The sequence below is a fragment of the Epinephelus fuscoguttatus genome, linkage group LG6 (assembly GCF_011397635.1).
Source record: "Epinephelus fuscoguttatus linkage group LG6, E.fuscoguttatus.final_Chr_v1".
NCBI classification, from domain to species: Eukaryota; Metazoa; Chordata; class Actinopteri; order Perciformes; family Serranidae; genus Epinephelus; species Epinephelus fuscoguttatus.
In genome coordinates, this window is record NC_064757.1 from 21,189,314 (window position 1) to 21,207,016 (window position 17,703).

Sequence of the window (17,703 nt, forward strand, 5' to 3'; positions counted from 1 at the left end):
TCCCAGTGTACAGTGCTAAGTGATTTAGCTTCCTTACGTTTGGCTCCTTGGTTTTATTCATACCAGCAGCTCCTACCTTTGTGTCTGCAAGCAGTACATCTTTCCCTCCCACATGCGTGCACACAGACACCTTGTTTGTGTTAATTAAGGCTGTGTGGGTGCTCCAAGGATCCAGACTGCCAAAATATGTGTCAGCACATTAAAAGGACAACCACAACACATCATGCACTGTCAACACAAAGCCAGTGGAGAGTGTAAGTGAGGCACATTGAGGAATAAAGCATCTTCGTAAAGAATCATGTCAGCTGATGCTGTAGATTATGCAAGAGGAAGACCTCTGCCTTATCTGTGGGGTTTTATAGAATGAAAAGTAAAGATAGTCACTGCATTTTCCTTCTACTGATACATCTATCTTAAAGCATTAAGATGCTAATATTACAAATAATGGAATACGCTACTTCTTTCTGTGGAAAATTGTTTTTAAATATAATTTCTCCTCACATGAGGAATGCATTAGTTACATGCTCCGGTCACAGCTCAGACTTAGGGATTTGGGATCAAGAAATTAGTATCTGGCCCACCACTTTATCAAAGATTAAAGTCCAACATTAGGTAAACTCAAACAGAGCTGCATCAGTTAATCAATTAACTGATTAAGCAATTGACCAAAAAAAAACCCCAAAACAAGTAGTTTTAGAATTGATTGATCATTATCAAGCAAAAATGCCTTTTATGGGATCTGCTTCTCTGAAAACGTCGTGCTTTTCCTTCTTTACATTACAGTACATTTGATATTTTGGGGTTTTGGACAATTTGTCGGACAAAACGAGACATTTAACGACATCAATTTTGTAAACTTGTAAAGTGCCGCACATATTTTATACTTTTTTTCTGATGTTTTATAGATCAAATGGATTGATCAATAAATCAATTGACCAGGAAAATAACTGGTCATAAAAATAATCGTCTGTCTAAACTTAAGGCAGCAGTGATGCAATCATCAGTGTCACACAGGCATTTTTTGGCCCAGTATCCAGCAAATGATATTGTGGTATCAGTATCAGTTAACCCTCAGCCCGCACACAACGCTGCATGTCAGAGAACGTCTGATTGGCACTGAATGACTAAGAAACAGACACACATGTGCGTGCCAACCAGGGCAAAGCAGTGATGCAGATCAAAGTTTCATATCTCCATAAAAGTAACCTACTGATATAGAGGGGCAAATGAAGTCAAGATAACAGAGAAAAAAACGGCGGGAACACAGTCAAAGGAACATCCTGCGTGGGTAACAGAGCTCTCCTGTGAAACTTCACTTCCTGTACTTAAAACAATGTCGGGAGAACTCGTCTCCTGAAGCATGACAGGCTAACACTCCTGTTTACAACCCCTCCAAAGCAGGCCTTCCTGTCATTGTCCAATCTGCGACTCACACGGTGAAACAAAACACCGCTTTCTGGAATCTGGGACTTAAATCTGTCTCACATCAACACACTTATTAGTGACCTAAACTCTTTGGTTTTCAGCTACAGTATTTCAGATCACATACAGAGTGTCCTCTGAAGACTTGCGTCATAAAGCTTAGTCATGCTAGTCATGAGTTTGTGTTTGTGTGGCTGCCTGCGTGTGTATGTGTCATGAGAGAAATGTAGTGGCTGGGTAGGGTGTGTCTGAAAGTCAGGATAATATCCTTGACTCTAGATATCCTGGCGTGGACCTGTATCGAAGCAAACCAAAAGTGTCACCATAGAAAAAAAGCTAAAAATTAAACAATCGACTGTTTACTCTCCAATGAGGGTACAAAGTCTCATTTGCGTGTGTGTGTGTGTGTGTGTGTGTGTGTGTGTGTGTGTGTTCTGTAAGAGGGTGTGTCTACTAACTGACAACATCAAAAACAGTGAAACTTAGCAATAGACCAAGTGCTCTCAAGAGGACTTTGAACAACAAAGCATGTGGGCAATGTATATGTAAAGAGCATTTTAGCCAAAACAAAATTAGATTTACATGCACTATTACACCAACCTGCACTTAGCTGACCTAATGTCACGTAAGGCACTGGAAGCAAAGTAACTGTCTTCTTAAACCACAGGTGTCGCTTAACATTGTGTCACACCTATGTTGGCTGTAAGGACATATTCATTGAAACTGCTGGTTGCTCTTTATTTGCTCATGCTGCTCCACCACAGTGTGCTGGATAAAGGTCCCACTGTTTAACAGAGAGCAATACAGCGTTTCTGGCAATGACTTACAGTTAACAAGAGATTGTAAAGTAACTGGACAAGGCTTGCTTTAGTTGAGTCTGTGTTTCACAGAAGATATTCTGACATGTCACAATAGGAAATTTGGCTAAATTATATGTAGCCGAGTTTCAGGGTCCTGGTATCACCTTGTCATGACTTACCAGGACACTTGAATAGTACTTGTCATTAGTAACACCTGTGCTTTTCCTGCTATGACAAGGCAAATTGTCTGCTGTGGAAAAGGTGGATGCAACAGATAAGATTGGGATGTCCTTCACAACTTCACTGACATTTTAAGTTCACTGCCAAAACCTGTACACATGACATCTACAAGTTACACAAAGGACAACAATCATCTGGAATATTATAAAATCTAACCTCCCATATAACCTTATTAGCTTATCCAATGTTCTACCAATAATTACACATTTCAGATACAATTCTAGGCTGCAACCAGCAGCTCTATAGCTCGTCAGTCCACAAAAATTCCCCCACCCTTTGGAGAGGAATTTGGCATGGAGGTCAAGTGTGTGTATGTGAAGGTGTGTGTTTGTGTTCATGGAAACTGGCTAAAAGCGGGTGTAGTAATAGGAGGGGCCAGTTGGAAAAAGGTGCATAACTTCCAAATGGATTCAAAGACTTGCACAAGATTTTGTTGAAAGACGATTAAGTGATGATCCTGCCAACTGGCAACAAAGGGAGTGGCCTATAACTAAAAGGTGCATAACTTTTAAACAGATTCACGTAACAGGACCAGACTTTATAAACACATAAAAACAAATTGACAGATATACACATACACACACCACTTTGCCATGTCCCCTTTTGTCCATCCCGTTTATCATTGAGCCTTGCAGGTCATTTATCGTTGACTGTTGTGGGAGGCATCACTGGGCTCAGCAGAGTTCCTTATTAGCTCCTATCTGCAGCTTTATAGCTTGCTGTCGGCTGGCTAGTCCGTCCACAAAATTTTCCCACCCTCTGGCAGTCAAAGTTTTGCCCTAAGAGGCTGAAATTTTAAATGTAGGTCGCAGCTATTGCAAACGTGCAATTGTAAAGCATTTCCCTGCAGGTACACTGTCAAAAATGTTTTATTTTGAATCAAAGGAAATGATGGACTTGTCTGTTTCGTACTTTTAATGCAGTTGTTTGGGTCGAGAATACTTGATTTATGTTGCAGGAGTTGCACGGATTAATTCTATGTTTATTTTTCCAGCTATTAAAAGATTATTTCTCGACCACCTCTGACATTTTTAACAGTGTAAACAAAAACATAGGTAGATAATTAAACAATGTCTCTTGTAAGATTATAACCCAGGTACACTAAAAGAGTTACTTCTACATGACTTCCTTGTTTCAGTGACTGCTGACTCCTGACCCCAGAGAGCAGGACCTAATGCTCTCTGTGGCAGACGCCTTCATTAGCAGCTGTGTTAATCCTAATCTAATGTGACACCTTTCCCAGAATAGAGGCTCCACTCCACAACTGACAGGAGTGTAGAAAAGTCAGTAGCACATGGATGGAAAAACAGGAAGCTATAAAGTGAAAGTGAGAGTGTGTGAGTGTGTGTGCACGTGAGCGTTAAATCACAGTGGTCATTTTGAGGGTGACTGTACTGCAATACCAAAGCACCTGTTCCTTAAAATGCCTCAGTGCAGCTGAGCAAGTTTTCTCAGCCCACTAAAAAAAGAAAAATGTGCGATAATCTAGGCGTGGCCCGATTATGATGATGGTTGACTGAATCTGTGCTTGGTCTAGCCAACCTGCCCTTGCAGACCCTTATTATCCTGTGACATAAGCAGATAATGTAGGCTATTCAAACAGCCTGTACTGAGTCAAAGTGCAAGTTCAGTTGTCAAACAATAATCTGAGGAAATGCTGATGTAAATGAAGCTGTAAACACACTCATATAAAGAGTGTCCCAAGAAGAAGCATGACTGCTGAATCACCACAAGGCAACATGCTATAGTAGGTCCAGACATCAATTGTCAATCTTTCTGTGATCGGGTGAGGTTGTCACAAAATCACTGAATAAAAAGAGGCATAATTGCATTTCCTGTTCCTTCTTGCTTGTGAAGAAGACAGGAAGTGGTTTAGTTTTAGCTTTGCTCAGGCACCTTACAAGAAAAAAGTCTTCATCAGGTTTATGCTGTCTTTAGATTCATTTACTTTTGAAAGGTTCCTGTTAAAACTATTACAAACCATCTGAAAGTATAACCCCACTGAGAAATTTGTCAACAAACTCTCTAGATTTTCAGTTTTTTATGTGATCATTTCAGCCACCAGTGAGGTTTGGTGCACAGTGGAAAGAGAGCGACTCTTTCCACTAACTCAGCATCTCCCATGTCTTAATCGGGCACACGTTGTCATGAATGCTCACAGCTCCGTGCCATCATCTCACGTGCATGCTGATTCTGCCTTTATCTGTCATTACAGCTTCATGCTACTATGAAAATTATTTAATACATACTGCTTTCTTCCCTTCTGATATACCCCTCCCTTTCTCTCCGCCACTTAATTTCTCAACCACACCCTGCTGTTTTTATAACTGCATAACAGTGTTCATTAAATACACAAATTTATACTACAAATTTGTTCTGCATGATCAAATATTAAACAAACCGAATGCTTGACCCAAACCACACCCAATGTAATCCCTGCGATGTCTGAGTTGTGACAAAGTAAACATCATAAAGGTAAATGGCTGCGTTTAGTCAGCATGTGCCATTAAGCTCCTCTCATCTTCAAGGTTTTTTCCCTCCTCCTCCTGTCCTACCGTTTGGCCTCCTCTAGGTGACACAGGTACTCATAGGCGATGTTCTGCCGTCTCCTCTCATCCATCTCCTCCGCTGACAGCCTCTCATCATCCTGAATGGCTGAAAAAGGAAAGAAAATTCATAATCATGTCACTGTCATTGTATTTCATTAGTCGACATACTAGTGTGTTTTTGTATCAGTCTTAATTACATGTGATTAAAATCAAAGCATGTCTGGGGGTGAGAGTATTATCATGATATTAATGAGAGTATTCTATGACATTGATACATGTAACAATATGGCAAATGTAAACAACAACAACAACAACACATAAACAGAGAGCTTTACCACGTAGTGAGATTAGTGGCTTAGTGAAGTAGGTTGAATCTAAAGCCAGAGTTTTCTGTCCTACGAAAGTGACTCTCTTTTAACCTCTCTAGATCAACATGCTGCAGACCTAACCTGGTCGGGACCGGTTTATTATGTTCTGAGTTTCGGCTTGAAATCAGCTAAAAAGCTCTTTTCACAGCTCCTTTGAGTAGCGTCACTCTACAGTGTTTAGATTCTCAGCACAGGGGAAATGTTATAAATGGACTGTTCCAGCTTGTGCTGTGCAGTTACAGTAGCGATACTGCATGTATAGTGTCACATGTTTTTTTTCCTACATGGGAACCTACAATATATAAGAGCAAGAATTTTGATTTATTTTATTTGCACATTTGCTCTAACTGAAATATTTAATGTGCTTGTAGTGTTCTCTGGTCCATCTGCTCATGCTGGCTAAAAAATAAGCCTTCTAAAAGAAAAAAAATCACAGACTAGCATTATTACATTAATAGTTCACTATATTATTAATCAGCATGATGTTTACTTTCATATGAAATGTGGTATAACTCCTTCAAACCATACAATAACGTTACAACTCTGGGGAATGTTTTTATGCTTGGTCCTGATTTCCTGCAGTCAGATAGGAAATATTACAGCTAATAGGATTCTATTGTTATTCATCATCACAGATAATATCCAATCAATGAAATTAATTTCACTTAGTTTCACTTTGAGTGTCCTTCATTATGGGACAGTGTCAGTATAGGTAATGTAGCTCTTGAGTATAACGTTTAAATCTGCTACAGTAAGTTTAAAGTTTAGGAGCTCTGGAATGTGCAGCTGTCATATCAGAAATAAGAGTGGTAAAATAAATATATTAACTACTGAATTACACAAATTGAGCACAGTGTTAGTTCAGGCAGGACACGATGTTAAGACCAGCTCACATCCCAGCTACATCAGCTGATCTCAAACAGCCCAATCAACTGATGGAGCAGCCTATTGACGGAAGGGAGTCAGCTGATAGATCACATGATTCCTTTCTATGCAACCAATTGACAAATCTCATTCATGGCACCCTGTTTAAACTGCTCTGGACTGCCTACTGTTCCTGCTTCCTCTGCAACCCGCCTCCACCCCAGCTCCTCCTTTTCATGCTGTGTCTGACTTATCAATGTCATTTCTGTTTGCCACTGAGGCTGCTCTGTTCTGTTCCTGGGGGTCTTTGTTGCTGCTCTCCCTGCCTTAGGCTTTCCATGTAGGTGCATGGCAGGGCGGAGAGGTGTGCACTCGCTGCCTTGCGGCTTTCCACGTAGGCGCGTGGAAGGGCGCTTTCTGTGTAGGCCTGAGGAAAGACAGAGTCCTAAAACAGAGCCATACTGCCAAATATCCTGACTAAATTTGCAATTTTCTGCCACCATTCCTCTCTCACCTTAATTGAAGCAACAGTGTTGCTTTTTACTATGATACTTTTTAAATTATTCTTCAGAAGTGGAAGTAGGCAGCACAGATTGACGAATTTTAAGATTCAAATGATGCACTGAATGCTTCACTTGATTTGTGTACGGTGAATCCGCACAAAGCCCATAGAAGAAAACCTGAGTTAAAAGAGCAGGCTGATGACTAACTCCTTGGTATCCGTTAATTGTGACTGAGGCTTTGAGGTTTGCCAAGCCAACTCAGGCAAAGAGAGCCTGGCTCTGTTGAGCTTTCTTCATGGTACAGCCCTAACCGCTCCAAGCATGACCTTTGTTCCACTGTCATTTATCACATGACAGTGAATCTTTTATAAAATGTTTCAAACTTGACAACAAAAACATTCTAAATGGGCCCCTTTGTATTTCCTATTGGACAGGAAGTAAACAGGAACGAAAGCTGTTGCCCTAGCAGCAGATTAGCAGTGAAACTGTCTATATGTGTAAAACAAATTTAGACACCATCTTATTAATCTCCTCAAACATAAAATGCAACCTAATCACAAAGACTGAGAAGATATTTCTTCTTAAAGGAAGTTAATTTTGACTGTTAGGATCTTAAGTTCCCCATGGAAACTGTACTACATCCTCTGCCCTATTGACCCTTTGTTTGAGGGAGATGAAACGGCCTTGTCAAAGTGGCCTTAGTGGGGTGCCCAACCGACAAGTGACTTCTGCGGAGAGTTGACCTTTACCTGCAGCTTAATGAGATCTCCTCCCCCCGATGCTTCTTACCCTGCACTAATCCAATCAAATCTCCTTATTTCTGGCGGAGTGAAGGGACAATCTCAGAGCCGGGGGCGCAGTTTAAGAACTGAGCTTTTTCCCACCAGACCAAGCACTGACTCCTGGGTTTGACTACAGGCCAGTGACTGAGGTTTCACATTCTGTATTAGAGTGTAGGAAAGGCTTGGGCAGTATCACGGTTTAAGGGTATACTGGAGTATTTCAAAATCCTGTCAGTATGATCCTTCAATACTGTCAAAAATACAGACATTCATCTTTCTATGTATGTGTCAGGGAGAATGTATTGTATGTAGTGCACATCAGACAAGAGATCAGTCTCTCCTGAGCTGAGAAAGATGGCGAGTAGTAGTGAGGATAACGTAAGAGGACTAATATCAGCCAGCCAGCAATGGCAGGGAAAACGACATATTTTCACATCTAACTCCGTGAATTAAGGGTTTATTTCAACCAAGGGCGCACACAAACACCGTCACACTGTACACCCCAGTGAAATGTCACATGAGCCAGCCTATCTTTTGTATGTGGGTAATATGAATATTGCCTCCTCTAGTGATGCCAAGTTAAACTGGTTAAACCTGTTGATTTATTAGCGTAAACAAACTCATCCTAATGCCCAGGAGGAAGGCAAAATTATGTTTGCCTTTGATGCCACTGTCTACCATGGCCAGTTTAAAATAAATTCCATAAATAAAGTCAATTCATCTGTTTACAATATTCCAACTCATTAAACTCAGCAATCTGTAATTCTTATTTAGTGTCGTAATGTCTTTTACAGCATTTTATGCCTGTAGTCTGTCTTATTTGTTGAGTGTGAAACTGCAGTGTGGAGTCCAAGACAATTTTCCCACGGGAATAGGAAAGTTCATTCAATTCTAGCCTCTGCACGGCTGTATCTTTGAAACCTCTCAGGCACTCTCTGCTAAATTCTGCCCGTTCATCAGCCACCTGCATTAACATTCGCTCACTGGGTCTCCATAGAGGCTTGACATATAATACACACACACACACAAAACACTCACATATAGACACACAAAATAAGCACCATAAGCACAGTATCAGGCCATAGATCAGTGGAACAGCGGCCCAGCTGTGCAGCTGTGGTATAGATGCAAATGTGAAAGAACACTTATCTCAGAGGTACAACAGCCCCAGTGCAGCCATTACACACTACCTCTACTTAGTGACTCACTCACACACTTCCTGAAAGAGTGTGTCTGCAGTCTTGCTCTGAGCGTTATATTTAACCCTCAGGATGGGTCTGTTGCCTTTGTGTGTCACAGGATCAGCGGACCTGAGTTGTGGGCTTCATGATTGCGACGCATGCTTTTGTTTGGCTGGTGGGGGGTGACTATAAATAAGCCCGGCCTGCTTTTGGGTTAATCTATTTCATAGGCAGATCCATAAACTAGGGTTAGTCTGACATTTATTGAAATTATTCCCAGGGAATGACTTCGCTTGCAGGAGCAATGATACCTTGGGCTGTTCCACATAATGACAAGGCCAGTAAATGCAACAAACTGCTCATTATTTATGCTCATTTTCTAGAGATACACCTCCATAGATGGTTGTTTTGCCACTGTGCATCTTAAAAAACACCATAAGACAGAGTGGCCTGTATTCAAAACAAGACAGTTGGGCAATATAATTCAATGGGCCAAGTCAGAGGCACTGATGACATCAGTGATTGGTGTTATCTCCCAAAGTTGCACTTTGCCCACAGACAAGATGTACGCAGTTAGCTGACTTTAGATGGGTCTTCATGTCAGTCAGCTCAGTTAAAGCATTTTTGACATACTCATGGGGTTAGTTATTCTCAACAGCAGCAAAATCCAAAGTTAATGATTTACCTATGAGAAAAAGCCTCATGTGTGTGGACAGGCTGATATGCTGGCTACCGCCATTAAATAAATAGATAAGAATCACTGTGGTGCAATGTGGGGCACTTTGAAGGAAAAGTACAGCTGAAAACAGGCCTGAGTCAAACTTTAGAGGAGTATGCAGCCCAATAGCTAAAAAATATTACAGCCTGGATCCTAAACTTAGCAATGTTATAGCTCTATTTGAAGAACCAGGATGTGAGTCCTTCACCTGAAAACCTCTGTCAGTGACAGTGTGCCCACTCTCCTCCTCAGCCCACATTATTTGTTGCCATGTTCAGGGTCTGTCTGACACACCTACTACAGGTGCCAGGTGCTGCTGAACCACCTGTTGCTCATCAAACATGTCTGAGATGTGATGGCACCCTACGTTAGCTTGTGTCCCTCATGAGTTAAGGCTGTTAGAGCTTCACACAGATGGAAACCGTTAGAAACTGTTACTCACTTCCATAGCGTGGCTTCTGTAGTAGAGCGGCGGTTTCTTCATGGTACATCTTGCGTCGTTTCCTCCACTTGTGAACTCGTCTGAACTGGAAAAGAAACTTCACCCTTCACGCTAACGTTACAGCAGCCAGCCAGCGATACGCCGCCGCGCCTCTCAGGATGTATCGATATGAATAAAACAACCGGTGAGGCTAAAATAAAAATGTCGGAACTACGGCACGGCTGTGTTCAAAAGTTTCATGAAAGCGCCGACTGTCACTTGCGACAGAAAATCCCCATGGTGTGTGCACTTCTTTGGTTTGACTCCTGAGCTAAGAGTGTGTGTATGTGTGTGTGTGTTATCTTGCCCCCACCACGCTGTGAAGTGATATGATTGACGGGAGAGGAGATGGAGATTTAGCACCTTGCACCACCTGCTGGTCGAAAGGTGGCTCATGCTGCATTTACTGCCACTGGGGAAAATGGATGTCACACCGCGAGTACACCACTAAGTAGCTGAGCTGCAACTTTATTCATCTTTTCTGCCCGTTTTATTCAATATAGGCTTATTTACATCCTCAGTTTTGTCTTTATAGATATTATTTACATTATGTATTTTTATACTGCCCTGTGTTACTTTTACATCTTGTCCCCGCGCCTTTATAGCCTCACGTAGAGCACTTTGAACTGCCCTGTTTAATTTCGTTTAGTTAATTTAGTTTTTTTTTCAACTTACTCAACTCAAATACACACAAGAATAAATAAATAAATACACAACTAACTAAATATTACAACAACAATAATGCTATTACTACTACTACTACTACTACCAATAATAATATTTGTTATTACTAATATTATTATAATTGTTATTATTGTTACTACTGAGTTAATAGTTAGTATTAGCATTATTATACATTTATTTTCTACATTTTTATTTATTATTATTATTATTATTAGTAGTAGTAGTAGTATAAAATAGAAACTTAGAAAATAAATGTATCATACTTATAATATTAATACTAATAATAATAATAATTAGTATTGGTATTAGTATTATTAGTATTATACATTTATTTTTTACATTTTTATTTATTAATAATAATAATTATTATTATTACTATACATAGTAGTTGTAGTAGTACTATAAAATAAAAATGTAGAAAAATATAATATAATATATGAAACTACTAATACTAATACTATCACTACTAATACTAATGATTATTATTATTATTATTATTATTATTATCACTAATATTATTGCTTGCATTAATTCTTATTCTTATTCTAGGAGCCATCCCTGGTGTAAAATGTATGTGGGATGCTAATTTGTCCTGTAGGGGTCACTGTGGTGCCATAGGTATCTGTCTGTCGGAGGACCCAGTGGAAGAAGCAGAGCCCAGGGTCCCACAACCAGCATACAACAGCCTCAGTATGACCACTTTACTGCTGAGCATGGGTACTTGAACATGGGTACTTGAATATGGGTACTTGCTGGAAGATCATCTATTGTTGGTGCGTATGAAACTGAGGTTGGGGCTCAGTAACAGAGATATAGCATACAGGTTCAACATTTCTGAATGCACAGTATCAAATCTATACTGCTCAGTGAGCAGAGCACAAATTGTATCAAAGTGGGGGTTGATAATTAATTAATTAATGATGAAAAACCACCAAAAGATGCCCCAGAACCCATACAACCCATGCCACACATTACATGAATGACATCATAAACACTGACCAGCAGTTTGGTTTCATATTGTATGATGATTTTGTGTGTGTTTGTAAATAACCACTCTGATTGCTGGAGCCACAGATTTATAATAATACCTAGATACTGAACGCCAAGATTCTGCATATTCATTCCAACTGAGTTGTTTGCCTGGCGCATATGCCAAAAACTGTGTAGTTACTATCAGCATCATTATTATTATTATACATAACAAAAACAAGTCATTACTTTTGAAGCAGCGACAAATCAAAGCAAGTTTTGCTGACTGAAAAGATGTAGGCTGAAGCCTAAGCTTATTGCACCCAGCCCTTTTACTTTTGTGCTTGTACTAGATTTAAAAAATTAGATTCATATATATATATATATATATATATATTATATATGCCAAAGTCCCATACGCACTGGAGTTTGGTTTTTGTATTTGTTATTCATACATCTATTGAGTTTTTTTTTTTTTAAACTATTCCACACAATATTTCTAGTATACATCAGATAATTATACATCTTTGTTTTGCGTTTGTTCTAATAACTTTGTTAGTTGATTCATGATAATCAGCTCTGTTTACAGTTTGTACAGCTCTTTTTTGTAGCATAATCATTGGATTTTGTGATCATTTTATGCGTATTTTACCAAACCTCCACACAGTAGGTAATGTATTGGGCTACAAAAGAATGATACACTTGAAAGGTGCTATAAAAATACACTTGTCTTCACGTGTCCTTGTTTTTAAAAAGAGAATTCCTTTTAGATGGTAAATAATTTTACTACCCAAATTCAACCACTAGATGGCAGCATTAGTTTGAGTTTATGAATTGAGTAATCAGGGAACACAGCTGCATGTCTTTCTTTGCATGCACGCTCACTCAACCACCTATATACTAAGAAGTGTTTCCAGTATTTTGTCTACTTTATTTATGCTTAGGTAAACTAACTATTAGAACAATTATACAATTCAGTAGCAGCACAAACTACAGCCTCCAGAATTATCAAAGTTGAGTCAATAGCTCAATATCACCGTTCAAAAACCCCCTGAGTATTATAACCCTCATAAATACAGGATTTATTGACAGGCTGTTTTGTATAAGCATTGTGAAATAAAAAAAAACCCAGCATCATTTGTTAGAGAACATAGCTTTTATTATGTATATGTTCAAAAGCAGCACAGTCTGCAATCCCTGCCTTTCCAGTTTCTAACATTATCCGTCATATTTCTTCACATATTTTCACTCTTACAGACCTCTGAACATACAGCTCAGTCATCCTATGACTGGCAGACCCTTCACGATAACATACACTGACTTTATTCTCCACATAATTCGATTACCTCCATAAAATGGATGAACAGAACTTACAAGAGTGATACATTCACATTTTTCCTCAACAAAAAAATCATAATATTGCCATCAATTTCCGCCAGAAGAATTTACAGTAAGAACACAAAGTTGAGCACAAAAGAACAGAAGTTTTCTTACATACATGCAAGTTTGAGCACACACACACGCACACACAGAGTAGCAGGTGAACAGGGGCTTAAAGCCGAGGACACACATAGATGTACAACAGAGATACAGGCAGATGGACCTATCGCTTGGACAAAGCAGGAGACACATGAGTCCATCAAGGAGCTTTTACACATATAACCCAGAAGTTCACCAATATCAGCTTTGATATTTACATTATTTACACTCATGCATCCACACACAGTCCAACACACACACACACACACACACACACACAGTACTCTCTCATATACACACACGGGCGCGCACACACAAAAATACAGTACATATAAGCAACACCCCAATTACCTCACACATAACGGGTGATATAATTTCTCCCAGTCTGCAGCTCATGAAGGTTTTAACTCATCTAGAAACATACAGATCAATCCCCCTGTTATTCTTGCCACTGATGTAGCATTGGATTGACACCTCTTTTTATATCAGTGCATTTATTTAGAATCTGTATGCTATACTTTTGTTTCAAAAATATTTAAACTATGATGTCAAAAAATATCTGTTGCACAATAGCAGCACACTTCATGATGTATATTTCCAGCTGAAATAGTTGGGTCCATGGAAATGGATGCACATGTACAATTCAACTTTGGAACCCTATTGTTGTTGTTGATGTTGTTGTTGTTGTTGCTGCTAAGTAGTCTTGACAGAGCCAAGCGCAGTGCAAGGGCAAACTACCTCTACGCTGCAATCACAGATACCACAAATACAGAGAAAAGCAGGAGGACTGTACGATCCACGGAGACAAAAAGAAATAGGACTGAGAGCAACTGAACTGTGTGTACATACATATATATATATATATATATATATATATATATACATTGTCAGTATCACTTCATTTTAACACTTCGAAAATAGTAACATGGTCTTATTATCATTATGTTTAGCAGAAGATGTTGAGGTTCCAATGTTGAAAGACAAGATACATAATAACTTGTACAAGGTAGGTCTGGATTTCAAGTGTGGGATTATGGCAAAATTAGATAATAGGAAAAAAAATGGTAAGTCAAAGAAATGAAAATGACAAAGCTCAAATTTATCATTCAGTTATGAAGTTCTCCAAAATAATTTTTTTTTTAAGAAGAAAGAAAGGTCAAAACTTTTTCCGTAGGAGACATTTTCATCATGTGTGGCACCAATTATTCCTCATAAAGAGGTTGTTATGTACATTATTACTTCGTATTCACACCATTTGATCATATGATTCATATTGGAAGAGGAGATTAGGCTTATCGCACCAAAATAAAAGCTTTATTAAAAAATAAAATAGAATAAAAATAAAAAGGGTTTAGTTCAAAAATGAATTCACACCCTAGTAAAATACTGTATTGGCCACATATCCCATATATATATATATATATATATATATATATATATATATATATATACACACACACTCATACACACACACAAATGGCATGATTATTTTATCTTTTAACTTCCTATCCAGTTTAAGTCTGTTCCTTATAACCTTTAGACACCACACGACTATGGGCAGACTGCTCCAGTTAAGGAGAGGCACATTTAAAAAAGGCCATTCAGTATTTTTAAAAGGAAGCAGCATGACATGTCATTATCTACGTCACTGCCACGAGCGAGATCCGACACAAAGCTAAATCAGGAGGAGAACTCATCGGAGATCCTTTGTACAATAACACAACACGTGGATGGGGACCTGATTGAACAACATTTGGATGACACGAATAATCCATCATTCCAACTTTGACAATAACACAAAGCATAAGCAGAAACTCAAATTAGCAGCCTCAGATTCAGCATACCATACAGTTATTGGTACAGTGTTTCAATATGGCCTTTTTGATTCTTGGTTGGGTAGGTAATACAAAGGGCTTGGCGTCATACATGAGTTATCTATTTTGAAAAGGTTGCAGATGTCTGAGCAAATGTCATGTTGAGCAAAGAACAGCATTGTGTGTTCAGTATGGTGCAAATGTAGAAAGTGTCTATTTTAGGACATGTGTTTGCACATGAAGCGTATCTATGTGTGGCTTTTTATGTGTTTGTGTACACTTTCTGCATGCTGTCTACAACATGGCCTGTGTACATGAGTCTTGTGGACAAGCCAGCTGTCATACAGCTGTGTCGTGTGTCCGCTCTGTCTGATCATCTATTCCCTGCGTTGTCACACAGAAGGTTGGCTGTGCTCATTACAGCTTGTTTTTCACTTTTCTCCCCATCTGGCTCGTCTTAATAAGACTGTATCAATATTAAAAGCCTTGTTTTTTAACCATGCAGTGATTCTACACAAGGTTATGACTGCAGCTGGAGGGAGCGATCAGTCACTGAACAAAACTCTACCAAAGTCTCAGTACCAAAACCAGTGCAAACTCTCAGCTCAGTCATGTGAAATCTCCAGACAATACATTCACAAAAAGGCTGAGCTGTTGACTAACGATGAATCTAGTGGTTTGGATCTGTGTGATGAAAGTAAAACACACCATGTGTGGGTTGCTATCCAGCTTTATCTAAGGTATGTTAGCAAAATGTGATTGAAAGTGTTAAGATATGTTTGAACCAAGCCGTTTGCACTCCTTGCTCAACACTTCCCGGGCTTCCTCTCGGATTCACCCAGGATTTATCCAGGTTTTATCCCAGCTGATGAACGCCAGGCTGGTGTTACATGAGGACATTCGCCCTGGTGTCGGGCAAACGGAGTGCAACCAGGCCTCCCCCGACGAGCACAGACGAGGCCATGAGGATGGGGATGGCCTTTGTGATGCCGACGAGCGAACCAAAGATCAGGTTCCCCAAGACTGCAGCCATCTTACACAGAGCGTTGCAGAACCCAAAGCCTGTTCCTCTGGGGAGAGAGAAGTCAGGGACAAAAGGAGGTTAAAAGTAGAGAAGAGAGAGAACTGTGTGTGTTTCTATGTGTGTGACTGAATATTTAATGTAAATCCATAAAAAAGTCTAAACTAGAGATCATTTTGTGTTGGGATAACACCAACCACGATACAGCCATCCACAACTTAAAACAAATGTAGGGCAGGGGTCGGCACCCTTGCTAAGACCACACCCATCCAAAAACTCGGCCTATTTTTTTAATCTGAACTAAGCTTCTGTAAAGTTTCATGACTGAATCTTGCACTCTAGACAAAATCTGTCCACAGACGGATGGACACACAGGCATATAAACACCTGGCAAAGCACTGTAAAGTAGCTTTAATGACACACACACACACAAGGTGAAAACAATAACAGCCCTGCTGTCACCGCTGGTAACAATGTCAGCCATTATGCACTCATCCATTGTTTGTGTTCTCACCTCCTGACAGTAGGAAATGACTCAGTCGTGACCACATCCAGGGAGTTCCAGGCAGAGATGCTCAGACCGTTGTAAAGGCACAACATGAAAATCATCATGGACTCACTGGTGCCGAACCACAAGAAGAAACAGCTTATGCCTGAAAGGACCATGGAGCCACCTGATGGACGTACAAACACACACAGAGCATGAGTGAGAAAGCAAGAGTTAGTACTAAAGACATGTGAGTAGTCTTCAAGTAAATTATAGGGCCTAATCGAAATTGCCTCTCACACTCGATGATGGATGCCACATCCGTACCATGAGTCATTCTTGCATCCCGTACAGTCAACGTGAAAGCCAATTACTCAAGTGCACACACAAACATGGACATCACTCACATCCTCCATTCTTACCTAACATGGACAGACGCCCGATTTTGTCCATGAGAAGGGCGGACACGATGTTGCCGGGCAGAACAGCCAGAGTCCCCAGGAAGTTGATGAAGTAAACCCAGTAGGCGCTGTAGTCATCGTCAAACGTCATCTGGCACCCTGTCTTGTTGTGAGTGAACGTGCTGTTGACCACCTCTGTGCCATCTATCAACTTGGAGTCATCGATGTCTGCCCAAAGAATACAAACAAGAAAGAAATGGTAATAATAAAAGAGAGCCAATCACATCGCAGTAAAATCAAAAATGACAAAACATGCCACTCTGGCTGTGTATTCAGGTCAAAGTAAGAGCTTAAAAACAGTGGCCCTCCCAAAAGGAAGCCAGGGGGAGCCATGGCCCCGCTGATACAATTGCAGGTCCCCCACTGGCGAAAATAAGTGAAGACTGACTTTACTGTTTTTACAACATAGACTGTGACATAGTCATTTTTTTAAGGTAGCATGGAGGTAGTGGTAGCTAGCGATAGTAGACAACAAAAGACATCCTTTGGTACCAACCATGTATGGATATCTTATTGTAAAGGGGCCAAATAATCCTCCAAAATTAGAGCAAATTTTAGTTAAGGAACAACTGGCATTGGCATTTTCAAAGGAGTCCCTTGAACTCTCACTTCATGGGTTCTATGGGTACCCACGAGACTTGTTTCCAGTAAATGTTTTGTTCCTTACAATCAAAAACTCCTTCAAATTAAAGCTATATAAATGTTCAGTCCTTATATCTCACCTGTGTTGAAGAAGAAAGCATCAATGAAAGTACAGTTACGGAAGAAGGAGCCCACCGATGTCACATCGTCAAAGTAGCAGTTACGAAAGGTAGAGTCGATGAAGGTGACGGATTTCAGCTTCATACTGATGAATCTGAAGAGGCCCAGTTACATTTTG

At 39.8% G+C, this 17,703-nt stretch overlaps 2 protein-coding genes across 2 annotated transcripts in view; both read right to left on the reverse strand.

The window, feature by feature from the left end:
- The window catches only part of iqgap2 (IQ motif containing GTPase activating protein 2), a 38,265-nt gene extending 28,033 nt beyond the window's left edge, over positions 1 to 10,232 (reverse strand). The window contains exons 1-2 of the mRNA XM_049577800.1: positions 9,870 to 10,232; positions 5,018 to 5,117 (exon numbers count right to left, since the gene is read on the reverse strand). Coding sequence (XP_049433757.1) covers positions 5,018 to 5,117; positions 9,870 to 9,918 — 149 coding nt within the window. The 5' untranslated portion in view covers positions 9,919 to 10,232. The remainder of the gene's footprint in view (positions 1 to 5,017; positions 5,118 to 9,869) is intronic.
- Positions 10,233 to 12,750: 2,518 nt separating this feature from the next.
- sv2ca (synaptic vesicle glycoprotein 2Ca) overlaps positions 12,751 to 17,703 on the reverse strand; it is a 37,495-nt gene continuing 32,542 nt past the window's right edge. The window contains exons 10-13 of the mRNA XM_049579665.1: positions 17,546 to 17,679; positions 16,785 to 16,991; positions 16,390 to 16,549; positions 12,751 to 15,924 (exon numbers count right to left, since the gene is read on the reverse strand). Coding sequence (XP_049435622.1) covers positions 15,741 to 15,924; positions 16,390 to 16,549; positions 16,785 to 16,991; positions 17,546 to 17,679 — 685 coding nt within the window. The 3' untranslated portion in view covers positions 12,751 to 15,740. The remainder of the gene's footprint in view (positions 15,925 to 16,389; positions 16,550 to 16,784; positions 16,992 to 17,545; positions 17,680 to 17,703) is intronic.